Source organism: Diabrotica undecimpunctata, chromosome 5 (assembly GCF_040954645.1).
Source record: "Diabrotica undecimpunctata isolate CICGRU chromosome 5, icDiaUnde3, whole genome shotgun sequence".
Lineage (NCBI taxonomy): Eukaryota > Metazoa > Arthropoda > Insecta > Coleoptera > Chrysomelidae > Diabrotica > Diabrotica undecimpunctata.
Genome location: NC_092807.1, coordinates 31,791,993 through 31,807,984, shown reverse-complemented (window position 1 = coordinate 31,807,984; position 15,992 = coordinate 31,791,993). Strand labels below are relative to the sequence as shown.

Sequence of the window (15,992 nt, the reverse complement as noted above, 5' to 3'; positions counted from 1 at the left end):
AATGTCTTTAACAAATTCATTCTGCTTAAACAGTTGCCTTTTATTTCATCGATATGACCACGCAATGTGAGTTTGTTATCGACAGTTAGTCCTAAAAACTTGTTATTGGAATCTTTCTACTTCTTCGAAATTATACATTTTTCTTCTGTGATTATTATCAGGTATTATACTTGTATACATTCTTGTACTCCTTATTCCATATGTTTGGTCTTTTCTTCGTTTATGTATATCTCTTTCTTTCTCGCTTTAGCTTCTAGCCTTTTTATTTCTTTTAATTATTGTTTACTTCTGCCTATCAGTACTGTTCTGTCGTATTAATTCCGGCTTCTTTGGTGACAATTTCAAGAAGGATACTGAACAACAGTAATGACAGCGGGCCCCTTGTCGCACCTATTCTCCGTTTTTCTGAGTGTCACTTTTATCATTCTTATTATTCACTAATTCTCATTTCACGTAATGTCTTGTATTGTATTGTAATTCTTTCCCTTTTACTCTGTCAAAAGCTTGTTTATTCGTAGCATTCTTGCCCATATTCGTAGCTTTCCGCTTGTATTTCACGCAACAGGAAAATAAGATCTATTGTGCTGTGTCTTCTTCTGAATCCACATTGATATCTCCTGTCATCTATTTTTTGTGATATCTTTTATATGTACTGCAAGTATTTTATATGCAACATTTAGTAGCGCTATTCCCCTGTAATTATGGCATACACTTTTGTCGCCTGTTTAGTAAATTGTACACAGTGTGGCTTCAGTCCATTCTTTCGGTATGCGTTCTTGTTCCCACATTTCTTTCAGCAACTTTTCCAAATACTTAATTAGTACTGGTCCTCCATATTTCAACCTTTCAGCTGTTCGTTCATCATTCCCTGAGCACTTATTTTTCTTTAGTTTCTCTATTATTTCTTTTTCATTAGGTGATCTTTCCTATATTCATTCTTGATCAGTATTTTCCTTCACCTCTTCTTCTTCATATTCTGCTGTGAATATTTCATTTAGAAGCTCTTCGAAGTATTGTTTCCATCTGTTCAGTATTTCCTCGTCCTTTATTAAATTCCTTCCATTTTTGCTTTTGTACTGTAAAGGTTTTCTTTGGGAACCCTTTTTCTCATATTTTACCCCTTGATAAGTTTCAAACTTCTCTATTTTTAAAGCTTTCTTCTGTGCATCTCAATATATCTTTTCTTCGATCTTATGATTCTTTTGACTCGTTTTCTTCGTTCGTTATATTTTTTGTCTGTCTCGGGTGTTTTTTCTTGCATAATTTTGAGTCTCAATTTATTTCGTTCATCTAGTTCTATTTTACATTCCTCATCGAACCATTCTTTGTGTACGTAAATCTTTTATATTTCTATTACTGACTTGCATAGCTTTGGTCATACATCTATTTGCATCCATATTTGTTTAATATTTCCATTTTCTGCAATATCGTCTAATTCTCTAGTGACTATTCTTTCATATTTATTCTGTTCTTCTTCTGACAGTAGTCTAATAGATTTATTTGCTTTATACTTTCTAAGTATAAGAATTCATTTGTATTCCGACTATAAAGCGATCTGTGTCTGCATCTGGTCCTCTGTATGTTCTTTATATACTTTTCCATGTCATTTTCGACGAGCACATGGTCTATTTGGTTTATTTCCCATCTGGCGATCTCCATGTTCCTTGGTATATTCTTTTGTCTTGGAAGTACATGCTCATAATGATCATATTTCTTTCTTTTACAAAATTTACTAGGAAGTGATCATTTTCGTTCGTTACTTCATTGAGACTATATTATTTTCCTATGGTAGATACGCATATTTCTTCTCTTCATATTTTTGGGTTAGCATCACCTAGTACTATTTCTACATCGTATTTGGGAATATTTTCAAATACTGTTTCTATTTGATTAAAAAAGTCTTCCTTTATTTCTGTTTTTCTCTCCAGTTGGTGCATGTATGGTTATACATGTAATTTTTTGCTATTTTCCCCTTATTCATAGTACGAATATTCCCTCTAAAATTGGTTTAAAGTCAACGATTAGATCTTTCAGCTTTTTATTTACCACAAAGCCTGTGTCTAACAGTCTATTTTTTCGTCAGGATTAATTTCTGGTATCCTATTTTGACATTTGTTCCATTATATCCCTCTGCCATAGCCTTACTTCTAATTTCTTTCTGGATAATTATTTCTTCTTATGACATAGCATTTATATAGATTCGTTCGTCCTTTTTGTTTTTTACGCTGTTAAGTTCCACTATGGCAGTATTTTCTTCTATTTTCCTTGCTCCATTTACGTCTACTGATACTTGTAGTTCTTTTTCCATAAAATTCTCCATAGCTTCTCGCAAAACTTTTTGATCATTTGTATCAATTTTTAATCCTTGTATTATGACATTTTCCCTCTTTTCTCTCTCTCTCTCCAATTTCTCTACTTTTTCGTTTGATGTGTTAATTTATTTACTTTTCTAATTGACCTATTTCTTTTACAGCTTCTTCTTTTGTTTCTCGCAGCTTTTTTATTTCATCTTTGTAGTCGCTTTGTTGATCTTTTAGTTTTTTAATTTCCTTCTTTAGTTGTTGATTTCGTCTCCAGATCTATTTTGTTCTTTTTTATGTCTATTATATCCACTGTTAATTTCCTCATCATTTGTTTCATTTCACTTGTGTTTTGTTCATCTCCTTTTTACGGCATTCTCGGTGTTTTTTATCTTTTGCTGTAGTATTCCTTCCCTTCTCTTCGCCATTTCCATTTATCAGAAGCTCGTCATCTGAATGCATTGTTCTTTATAGTAATTTCCTGTGCTAGAGTTATTAGTCACTGCGTCACGGGTGTAGTTACGCGAAAACTCTACTCACAGTTCAAATTCCCACCCACACCCGCGCTGGCCGTGCCCAATTCTCCAGCACTTTTATTCCTACGGAAAAATCACAAGCCGGCCCTGATAATCTGTTTATAATACAATAATAATTATTAAAAGCTTTCCACTTACAGTTCTTTTCCTGTTTATTAATATTATTAACATATTCGACACGAACCGAATAGAATAAAATATAATAAAATAAATTAAAAACCATCGCTTCATGCGTTGACGGTAAAAAAGGTATGCTTCCACTCCTCGGTCACTTACAGAGTGACACATCCCGTGTGTTGTTTTTTTAAATCCATTATAATGAAATATAATGATAATCAAAATGAACTAATACATTTAGAATAATACAATATTTTAATACAATTAAACATACATACAAGAAAATAATGAAAATGTAAATGATGAATAGATTCTATATTATATTTAACAAATTTAAAAAATCACTAAAATCATTAAACCAATTTTTTTTAGAAAAAAATTAGGATTTTTAAAATTTTAAAGGACCAATGTGTGGTATTATTTTAGAATATGTAACTGTTTATGTATATTACTGTATACCGCAAGGTTACCACACGCGTCTCGATTTTTCGTCATGCTAAATATGATTTCGGGCCCTTGCAAAAATATACCGAGCGATACGAAGTATTCACTTTAAGTCGTCAAACCCAAATGGCAATACCCAATTTTAAAATAAGTTAATGCTGGTTTGTATGTTCCAGTTTTCTATCGTGTTTACGCCTTACGGTAGAATCGATGCAATCGTGAATTTTTAATTTAAAGCCAAAGATCCACTTTGGATGTTTGAAAAATTTCTCTGGCTGTCGTATGGCCCAAATCAAGTACCAATTAGACTAACACATCCCTCCGAGAGACGCTAGACCTTGTGCGGTTGAAGGACTCTTCATGCTCCGTCGTGGTCGCTAATTATTCTGTGGTGAAGCTAAGGGCGGCTCAATTTCGGGTATCATGCGACACTCAGATTGTACTATCCTTCTCTCGGCAAAAGGATACCGCTACAGTCCGCACTTTCGAATATGAAGAAGAGCTACTGACAAGTAGTTAGCGAAACCTCGATGAAACTAAGCAAGGACAGAAAAATATCCAGGGAGCGAGCATGAGCAGAGCCACAAGGAATAGTTATAAGTACTTGTTGAAGCAAGGTCTTGGCCCAAATGAAGCTCGACTGCCAACGCTGAAACCTACCCGAAAGCCACAAATTAAGCTGTAGTGTATCCACAAAAGAACTTTTAGGTCGCAGTGTAGAAAGGTCTTTGAGGCCAAACGACTCTACAATCAATCTACAATCTACTCCCATCAAAGTGCCTGCTGAGCTATCAAGCTGACAATTTAATGTTGCCCAAATTTTATTTTGCTGCCAGTTGTAGTTTATTTTGATGGCAGAAGTATCAACTGACGTGTACAAAGAGCACAAAATACATTTATCATAATAAAACATTCCAAATTTCGCAATTTATAAGTTTTTAGAGTTTTTTTCTGTTTGAAGTCTGGATGAAAATATTTAAACCAAGTAATAACAGAACTTGATATACGAGCGCCAGTTCTAAAAAACACTTCACTTTATTTATAATATTTATAATGGTATGTATATTTTCTATTAGGCTTATACTTTGCAAAAGAGTATCTGATTTTCCATTTAACTAATGTTAAATTACTGTACGAATTACAGTCAAATTTTGTACATTTGTCAAGAAAAATGATTGTAATATCAATTAATCGAATTACCAGATGTTAGTAAAAACATTTTAATGTTTTAACAACGATATTTTAAGAATATCTGGTATTTGGTGCTTCTAAAGAAAGATGTTGACAAACTAATATCTTGAAACAAAACTGCAAATTCTCGAGTTAAAAATGTTTTTAGACAGCTTTTAAAGTTGGTATATTGGTTTATTTTAACAGCTTCGCGTTTATCTAAACTGATTAAATTTTATTCGATCAAAACGAATTGGCAATAAAAAAGAAAACAATGAAAAACAATTTCAAGCAATACCGTTTAGTATATAATAAATAAATGAGTGTAATCACTTACGTGTTTTGGCATGCCTAAATAAAATTATGCATTATAATAAAAATTACATTTTATATTGTGACGTTTCAACTTCGGAAACCGTGTTATATAAACGTCAAATGTTTGTTATTCTTCTTTAAACAATTATTTTATTTCAGTTTCTTTTGATTTTATTCATCTATTAACTTGATCTTTTATTTTACTATTTTTATTCTAAAAATAGTTGGCACTCCACTCTTCATTCTACTTTCTATTTACTAAATATTCGGTCATAATCTAAAATTCCAACTTTATATTTTCACTAAATATTCTAATTTCTTTATTCAAACCCTATTATGTTCTATGAGATAATAGAGCATATATAAATTTCTATGTCTTACTTCAGTCGACAAGTTATATCTGTCATTTGGCAAGTTTGCTCTCTCGTGTCATTTCAATTCTAGAGGTGAATTATAATAGTTTTTATATATTTTTTTTTTTTGCTTATTTAAGGTGGATCCTTAATGAAAATTAATTTTATATTGTAAAAACTTCTGTGGGGAAGTTTTATCCTTGACAATTTACTATTTTCTATTTTATGATGTAATTATTTTCAATCTTCATATGGTAAAAAAATATTTTAAAACATATGATGTTGCTAACACAAGGTAAATTTTTGTAGTTTTTTTGGTCTTATTAATTTTTCTTATCCACCTTTTGGTGGAACATATCGAAACCACATGGGTGGAACTTCCTGAGCCTCGTTAAAGATTCTCCATGGTCGACCATGCAATAATAACTGCAGCTGCTATTCAGAACCCAAAGGCCACCTAAAGATACAAACATGAAAGTATTTAGATTCAGCTACATCGGCAACTGACCACTACATTCTTCTAACTACTTGAAGATAGCATCAGAAGCCATAATTATCATTTAAAAATCTTTTTATGTAAAGCTATAGGCAAGATTTATTTTGTTTGATTTTGATTTAATAAGAAAATTTCAATTTTATATTTATTTATATACAATAAATATGATTAGTTAATATCTTGGTTTATGTTATATTTACTTCTAAGATAAGACCTTCTCATACCTGAGAGACTGAGTTAAACAAGGCCCAACAATTGACTCCCAAAGAAAGTTGTGAGTTGTTCTACATTGGCTCCCACCTGTCGGAGGTAGTTATATTGCTACCCATTGGCACCCACCGTTTCTGATGTGTCGTTAAATGGTTACAATAGTTTTAAAAAAAATATTTTAAAATTAAAATAAGGAGATTATTCCACCTGTTGCATATTAGTTGGCGTTTTGACCCAATTTGACAGGCGACTCATCCGGCCTCGATCTTGCAGGCTCTTGTTTTGCCTTGGGGTCGATATCAAATTCTGATTTTTTGTGAGTTTTATGTATACATACATGATGTGTATCTGGCCTATTAATTCATTAATTTTGGTATATTCTTGCTGCTGACTTCTACTTTTAGTATTTAGCAACTAGAGCCTGTTGCATTCTGCTGATGGGTTTGCTACACATTGTTCTTTGTTCATTGTGCCAGGCATTTTTGCATATCTGTGATCTGCCGAAGTCTCTGTTTTTAATGTATGTTTAATGCTCGTTTATCCTGACACTCAGTGCTCTTGTGGTTTCTCCAATGGCTGATAGATCTGTAGTTTTCAATTTCTGTTAAATCTCCTTTTTTATGCAATATTATCTTAACGGCACTACTCCATTTTTCTGGTGTAATTCCTTAAAAGAGGCAGGCATTATAAAGAGTTTTTAAGGCTTTTATTACGCATTCGCCTTATAGTTGTATCATATCACTTACAATGCAATCTTCTACCGGTGTTTTGTTGCTCTTCATACCTTTTAACGCTGATTCAATTTTCTCTTCGGTTATATCCGGAAGTTCCTCCAATCCTTGATTTCGTATTGCTGACATTTCTACCTTTGGAATGTGATCATCTCGACTATATAACGTTTTGTAGTACTCTTTGATGATCTCTTGTTGTTCATAGATGGCATGTCCTTGTTTATTTTTTAACTTGGAATAAATATTCCTCGTTTTTATCTTCAATTCATTTTAGAACTTTTAGACTTTTGTTTTGTTCTATGGTATTAGTTGAAAAATCTTGAGTAGTTAGGACATGTGATGAAAGGGCCAAAATACTCATTATTGCAACTTATTATGCAAGGCAAAATTCGAGGAAAGCGAAATGTGGGACGACGAAGAATATTGTGTGGTTAACTTGCGGGAGTGGTTTGAATGTAGTAGTGCAGAACTATTTAGAGCGGCAGTCAACAGAGTCCGCATAGCCATGATGATTTCCAACCTTCAATAGAAGATGGAACTTGAAGAATGGTATTGTTTCTTTAGTGTTAAAGTTCTTAATGTCTTTCCTTTACGGCTTTTGAAAAGGTTTTGTTTAAATTTCGTGGCTCTGCCATGTTCGCTGTGTGCTTATATTTCATTTCCATTCTTTTTTGCATTATGTTTCGTGTGAGTTTTTCATTTTTCCTTATTTGCTTGTCTTGGCGAATTTTTTTTGTGCGTTCTTTAGGGCTTCCACCAACGTTTCGTTAAGCTACTCAACATTAGTTTCATCTTGCACGTCTTTTTGTAGGTTATTCTCTATTTTTTTTATAGTATTCCTGCGGGAATCCTCGTAAAATGACGGGGAATTCTATTCATAAATTCACACTACTGTTGTACGTTAAAAGTATGTACTTTATTTCTTAACAATTAAAAGAGAGAGAGATATATTTTTCCATATATCTGATACGGAGTAATACTACTTGCATATTAGAGAAACAGAACAAATGTAATGGAGGATTTACTTTAAATTTCGTGGATATTTTTTAGACACTTAATGATTTATTAGTCGGCGTAATTTAAAAAAAATTAACAAAGATGAAAATGAAACAAATAGAATTTGCAATGTTCTTCAAAATCAACTAGATTTTGCTTTACTTTGTGCCATCGAATCCATCACTATTATCCACAGAAGATAAGTATGTTTTGTGTTTATTTGACGAATATGCAGATTTTTTGTTTGTATGAAAAATAATTTTTTAGAGCTGGAAAAAGTTCCTGTTGGATTTACATTAAATTAAATATTTAGACATAAACCCATGTTTTCAAGCACGATAATTCAAATATTCGATTTTTTTAATTATGACAATGTACAAAATTTGAAAGAAATTACATGTAAATTGACAGTTTGTATTGAAATGAGAGAGTGGCCAAATAATAATAATAATATAGTTAATACTTATCGAATCGGAGGTTAAATCAATATCAGTCTTCTTTAAATTACGCTACCTGTTTTTTCTCCATCCAACGAACGGCCTCAACCAGTGTGGAAAACTCGACAAAGGCGAAACCGCGGGAAGCACCTAAACAGCACAATAGATACCAATGGTATTACCCGTCCTCATGAAGTAAAAAAATTGACAAAAAACGGCCTAAGAAAACGGTAAACTTTTATTTATCTTAGTTGATTACCTGTGTCTTTCTTCCTGATGAGCCGGATGTCCTTTGGCATTAGATCACATGCGATTATGTCCTGTCTTATCTAAAAAGTTACAAATGTTTCAACAAAATAACACAATTGAATTATCACAGCATGGTCTTCATACTATAATTTAAATAAATTACAAAATAATAAATACAAATAACAGATGAAAGCATACAGAGCATGAAAATAAAAAACAGATAGTACAATAGAACCTCGATCAGTCGAAAACCTATAATACTCGAAAAAAAAAAAAATGGTTTGTTCCCTTCCTTTCAAATCTCAAAACATCCATTACTCGAAATCTTAATCCTCTATTAGTCAAAATAATCAGTGAATCCATGCAAGCCATTTTGGTACATATTTTCCATCTATAAATCGAAAAATTAAATTGGACCTCTGTATCTCGAACATAGCAATGTTTTATTGTACAACCTCCACAACTCGATTATTTAAAACTTATTTCATATCACTGTAGTTCGAAGAAAAATAAGTTACAGACTTTAGGAATTTGCCGACAATGTAAGTACATTGTTTCTTAGAAAACAATTTAGGAGTATACAATAGATAGGATTACCACTTAAGGAATATATTACTAACGTTAACATGTACTTGCTTGCTTGGATAATAAAGACACTTTATTATTTTTGATTTCATTTGAACTTTACTGATGCAATTACTTTATTGTTGGTTGAAAAATTGTCAGTAGTAGTTTGGTTCTACCGCAATGTAATACTAGTGCTGCCCAAAATTAGTCTTGGTCCCAAAAGAAATTTGTTGTTAACAAAATAGAAAATAGAAAGAGGAAAAATGGTTTCACTTGACAAACTATTGGAATGTATCACAAACAGCCAGGGTGACTCAGACAAAGACATAGTGAATTGGCTCAAGTCTCATGAAATCAAGGTTTTAAAGAGTGAGTCTTTCTTGCTACACATGAAACCAGATACTACAGAAGAAAACATACAGATAGTAGATGTAAAAAAGGGTTGACTGCAGAAATTGTTCAAAGATATGGAGTTGGATCAGCAGTTATGGACAATAGGTATTTCAAAGAAACAATTAAAGATCTCAAAGAAATACTAAAGTTAGCACCACAAGATCTAAAGCCATTTTATAATTTCTTAAAACAGCCGATCAGGGTGACTTTTTTGATGATGTTGATGGTTTTTAATATTTGTCTCAAAATCAGACTTGTGCAGGTCTTTTTTGCATAGCAGCATCCAAGTGAAAGATTGCTTATGCCTACAATAACTCTCTCCCCAATCTTTTAGCCATCTTTTGGATTTTGTACATCTTATACAATTGGAATTGGATTTTCTACTGCTTTAAATTTTTCTATTAATGAAATCTCTCAAGAGCTTTAGAAGAATTTATTTAAAAGAAAACATTTGGTTTTTTAGGTAATAGGGCTTAATAATAGTCAATATCTATGTTTTATTTTGTCATATATTACTTTCTTTTAATCTTATATATTATTATTCATGGGCATGTCCGTAGACACTATTTTAACAGCCAACTTATTATGTGGTTTTTGCGAAAATACTGTTTCTAAGACAAAATAAAAGTATCGTTTGCATAAACTTCTCAAATATAAAGTTTGTTAAAGTACCAAAATAAATTTTAAAATCTAATATTTGTATATACGTACATCAAACTCAGATATGTGTTGTGCTAGGCCCCTAATCATTATAGTGTTATTTGGCGGCTGGCTCTTGAATCCAATAATTTCAGATCCACTGGCTCCAATGGGCGTGCAACCATAGCTTCTTTCACTGTTAAAATCATATTAGGTATTAAATACATAAAGTATAAAAAACTTAGAGCCATTCCGAAAAACCTATACCTAGTACTGTCCCTATCATCATCTCTACATCTATCTCTGTCTCTGTCCCTTTTCTGTTTCTTCTCCCATCGTGAACTATTACTTCTAGATCGCTGCCTTCTGTGATCTCTATCTCTGGTACGATGTCTTTCACGTCTGTCCCTATCACGATCTTGTTGATCTGGACTTCGCGATCGGGCCTTTCTAATATTTTCTCTCACGTGGTCCTGAGCATAGTCACTATCAACACTGTCACTATCATATTCTGTAACAAAAGAATATTTTTTAATGCAAAACATCAAATTTGTATACTTTAATTTATACATATCCGTCCTTAAAGGCACTTTATTTATTTTATTTATTTCAACGGTAGAACCATTTACAATAAAATACAACAAATAGTAAAAAGTAAAGATCATGTACAATAAACATCAAAACAATAACAAAGAAACAATTAAACAGTAACAATTTGTACATTAAAACAGTATATCAAATTACAAAAGTTAAAAACAACACATATTTAGATTAATAATTAGACTCTTAAGTTACCTTTTGAAAACATTAATGTTTGGACAGAATGGATCCAATAGGAAGTCATTGCAAGAGCTGAGTATTCTCGAAAAGGGAAAATGACGAGCATAATCAGTCATATGAAAAGGAATATAAAAAAGTGCAGTGTGTATCAAGTTTTATGTATCATGTTTAAGTACACATTGGCTAATAACGGATGACAATTAATAACATTGTTTAGAATTTTAAACAAAAGTAGCAATGTTAAATTGAGACATTATTACAGAATAATCTATGAAGTAATTTTCAGTATTTCTTATATTAATATGTGCTTTAAAAGCCAAAGATCTTGGAAACTTCGGCTGAACGTTCTCCAATCCATCAATGTAGACTTGATGAAATGGGGACCAAACAACAGAACAGTATTCAAGACCTGAGCGTACCAGAGAACAATACAATAATCTGAATACAATAGGTGAGAGATCATGACTGTAACAATAAATAAAACCAAGATTACGAAATTTTATTTCCCTAATTTTAAGAAAATGGCTTCTAAATGTCAATGCATAATCTTATTATACACCCAAATCTCTAATCTCAGTAACTGAATCCAAGAGTACATCATTAAGAACATATCTATTAGCGATTAGATTATTTATATGACAAAATACAATACAAGAACATTTAGTTGAATTTAAGCTTAAACCACTTTGTTTTGACCATAAACATATATTATTTACATCATCTTGCAAGAGAACTCTATCCGATTTAACATGTATACGACGAAATAATTTAAGATCATCAGTAAATAGCAGAAAGTGTGATTTTTTTATAGCTTTACCAATATCATTAATGAACAAGTTAAAAAACAAGGGACCACAATGAGACCCTTGTGGGACACCAGAACAACAATGTAATTCTTTTGAAATATAATTGTTAATACAAACTTGCTGTGTATGTCCTATCAGAAAACTTTTAATTAAATTAACAATGGGGTCACCAATGCCAGATGCATGAAGTTTGTGGACCAAAAGGTTATGATTAACCTGGTCAAAGGCTTTTGAGAAATCAGTGTAAATGCTGTCGACCTGAATTTTATTCTCAAATGCACCCAACAAGTATTGTTGGTAATTGATAAGGTTTGTTACTGTTGACTTCCCGTTAGAAAATCCATGTTGTTCATCAATAAAATGTTTCTGCAAGCCCAGGTGAGATTTATCAATACCAATTTATCAAGATGTTTCGGGATTGCTGATTGAATAGTTATACCTCTATGATTGTTAACACACTCACACTTGGCAGATTTATAGATAGGTGTAAGAAAACTATTTTTCCAATATTGTGGAAATACAGATGATGACAATGATAAATTGAAAATTTGTTGTAAAGGTTTACAAAAGAAAAAATGCAGTTCTTAATAAGTGCTGCAGGTATACCATCAGGCCCTGAAGAATATGTAGTTTTTAAACTCATAATCTCCTCGAAAACATCAGTCAGACTAAATTTCAGAATCTGGAAATCCACACTATAGTCCAATTCAAAATTAGGTAAATTATACTCACTATCATTATATGTACCTGAAAAATAACTGGCAAATAGATTGACTATTTCATCACCATTCTGAGCTATTACATCCCCACCTTTATTAGACATTACATTAGGATAAGCAATAGACCCATGAGTAGCACTAACATGCCTTTAAAAAGAGCAGGGATTACTTGAAAGATTTGCTTGAATATCAGTTGGAATCTACACAACTGCACCCATCTAAGTACAGAAAACTAGATCTAAAAATTTATTATTAAGGTTAAGTAAACCATTTACTTGTGACATATTTTAAAAATTGTAGGAAATACAAATAATATTTGCTGGAGAGTGATGCGGACACTCAACTGTAACACCATTATTAAGATTATCCCAGGATGCCTCAGGTAGGTTGTAGTCACCACAAATACAGAATTCACAATCACTGAATCTATCTGCTAAGTCCAACATACAGGTGGAATGTTCCTCATATACTGATCCAGATGACAGTGGAGGAAAGTACACAGCACCAATGACTAACTTTTTTTGTGCCACATGTTACCTATGTAAAAACATGTTCCACGGAGGAATTGATACAGCTAACCATTATTGAATAAAGGTGATTATGAACAGCAATAAGAACACCACCACCACAAGTCTTTGAACTAGTTTGAGTGTCCCTGTCATGTCTATACACATTAACCCCTTAACGTACGTGCCCGTCTCAGACACGGGCGCGCCTTACTGGTAATTTTGTACGCGCTCGTCTGGGACACAGGCGCCGGTTAAATTTTATCCATAAAATTTTTCAAGCCTTGCAAAGCGGATATTTGTATAAAGAGACATATGTAAGCATATATCTAAATTATTTTTCTATTATAAAATAGATGACTCAGTCAGTATTGAGTTACTTTAAAATATATTTATTATCTCATAACTTGCAATTTGCAATCATCATCATTTATAATCAATATTATTGTCGAACTTTTGTTTTGATACAAGCCTTCTGTGTTCTGTCTTGCCGGTGTAAAGTCGTCTGAAGTCGATATTTATTGTTTTTTGCATTTGAACTAATTTGTGCCTTATTTTCAACATATTATTATATTGTTTGGTAAGTAAATTTTGCATATAATATTCGGTAGGTTAGAGTAATGTGTATATTTTTTGTTTTACTAAATTTCATTATAATTCATCTAAAATACAATATTGTGTGTGTGTCAATAAAATATGTTGGAATATTTGTATTGTTCATATAAATCATACTACTATTTACCTATTCAAAGTATTTCGTCTGAACAAAATTTTTAAATTTCAACAAATTTGCATACACCCCCCCTCCCCCACAAAAAGTAAAGGTTTTACGCCATTGAAAATATTTTTTTTATTCAATTATAACCAAAACAAAACATTTTTACTAAAAAAAAAATTCGATCATTTTTTTGACCATAACTTCAAAATTAATGTGTACGTTAAGGGGTTAAAGTCACTCAATCCCAATTCAGCATCTGAGATTCTAGATGTAAGCCATGTTTCAACAATAATAATAGCATAACTAGGGAGACTCACAGCATGTCTGAAATTCTGAAGTTTAGTGCACATACCACCAACATTCTGAAAATATAAGCTCAATAATTATTTTTTGAATTATTGGATTTACTGACAATGATTTTGGGTACCCCATTAAAGTACTTGATCTTCAAGTCATTCTCTTGCTGACTTGAGCAAATTAAAAGTGGAATAAAACAATTTTTAACTAGAATCAATCTATATCGTGTACAGGCACAACCGCTATATTCACAAATACTGTCCAAGCATACTGAGCAAATTGACATGTAAATATTCTTTGATGTAGTCCCATAACAGACTACTGATGGATAGCATTTGTGTGGGTTAACTTTGTATGGGCACACAGAGTTCATGCATATAAATTTGCTCAAGCCAGTATATATATTTAAAAAAACATTAGTACTGAGAGGAGAATGACAATCAAATTCTTAGCTATATGAAATGTTTGCCTAAATATCAAAAAATACAATGCACTATTTAATTCTGTAAGTATATTTCATTTTAGTATAATTTTTAACTCTACCTAATAATTTGTTGAGATTTATACAATATTGTTAATTACTTTTATTTTAAATATGCCTCACATAATTTTTACCACCTGAACAGATAGTTTAGCTACCACCTATTATCCACAATTAAAATCTAATCTTTAGTATTAATACTAGTGGTTTTATATATTTTTGATTTTTATATTTTTTTATTATTTTATATACTTTTTCAAACAAAAGCTAGTAAATAATTGAATTGAATTATTACATATAAAATAATATATATAAACCAAATTATCACTTTTTTTCACAGATTTAATTGTTTATGTTCATAACTATAGGGCTGATTCAATTCTGTATCTGAATTTTAGGAAATTGGATTTAGTCTAAAATATAATAGTTTAATACAAACACTAAAAACCCTATTTTTATACCATTGTTATTTCAATTTGTTAAACAAAAACATATAATATCCTCAGATATAAATATGAGGGCAATAATTTGTGACAATAAGACAAAATGTTTGTAATTTTTTTTATTATTATAAGTTTGGCTTTGGAGTATGCCAATAGTTATTAACATTTTTGTTGTTTAGTTAATCTTTACTTCAAAATAAACCAATATTCTTAAATAGGTAATAAAAAAGTAGTTACAGGAGATTTATTACTAAAAATAGTAGATTTTTATGTAGGTATTCATTCATTTGACATCTGATCTGAAAAATAATGTATTTCAAGGATACCTAAATTACTTTCAGTGAGCAATTGTTATTTTGCACCTAAATCTTATTTGAAAACAAAATCATGGAGGGAAATAGCAGTGTAGCTTTCACAATTATTGTAGAATGAGATTCAGTAAAACAATACATCTAAATTTAAAAATCTCAAATTGAAGCTAATTTTGTAAAAATATTATCAGTATTATCAAGCAATGCATTAGAAAACTTATGACTATAAATGCTACAGAAAAACAGCTGAACATCATTGTGCAAAATTTAGTTGACAATTTGGATGACATTGTAAATGAACTTAAAAAATCAGGATCGTTCACTTACTGCAAAAATATCTACAATTAAAACAAAGATAAATAAACATAAAAATAGTAATACAAATTTTAAGAGAACGTTTTTAAATAATGTAAAAACAAAATACTAACGTGATTTTTTAGGGTACCCATTTTGTCTGCGATTTGAAACGGGTGATTTAGATCCGGATTCACTTTTATGTCTATAATTTGGCGAGCCCCTGTTGAAGAGCTCCGGTGAGCTACTCATATTTTTATCACTAGTCGGGTATTATGTACACGTCATACAAATTACGAAAAGCGAAAATATAAATGTTAAAAATGGCGGCTATCTCCCACACGACACTTTGTTTTGTAAAGTAGTGATAAAATGAAAGAGAAGTACAAACGTATTCAGCATTGTACACATGCGTCGTAGAAATATGCTGCGCAGTAGAAATTGGGTCGTTCGCGGAAAACCCGGGAAATTTCTCAAAAGAAAAAGGAAAAATTTACTGGAGGTGAAATTTTCTTGTGGCATGTTTTACATTGAATATTTTATATTTTGAGAATAAATCACGATGATTATAATTAATATAATATGTAAACAGACAAAAACAATATTTTAGAGGATAGGTAATTTATATCAATTTTTATAATTTTATTTTATAAATGATTTTCCGACTGAGAATCGAAAAAAAAT

The 15,992-nt window shown here is 31.3% G+C and overlaps 1 protein-coding gene across 1 annotated transcript in view; it reads right to left on the bottom strand.

Moving 5' to 3' along the window:
- Window positions 1–15,685, bottom strand: part of LOC140441246 (RNA-binding protein 5-like) — a 35,715-nt gene extending 20,030 nt beyond the window's left edge. Inside the window, exons 1-5 of the mRNA XM_072531842.1 lie at window positions 15,443–15,685; window positions 10,221–10,464; window positions 10,026–10,149; window positions 8,365–8,434; window positions 8,182–8,255 (exon numbers count right to left, since the gene is read on the bottom strand). Of these exons, the coding sequence (XP_072387943.1) occupies window positions 8,182–8,255; window positions 8,365–8,434; window positions 10,026–10,149; window positions 10,221–10,464; window positions 15,443–15,560 (630 nt within the window). The 5' untranslated portion in view covers window positions 15,561–15,685. The remainder of the gene's footprint in view (window positions 1–8,181; window positions 8,256–8,364; window positions 8,435–10,025; window positions 10,150–10,220; window positions 10,465–15,442) is intronic.
- Between the last annotated feature and the right edge of the window lie 307 nt (window positions 15,686–15,992).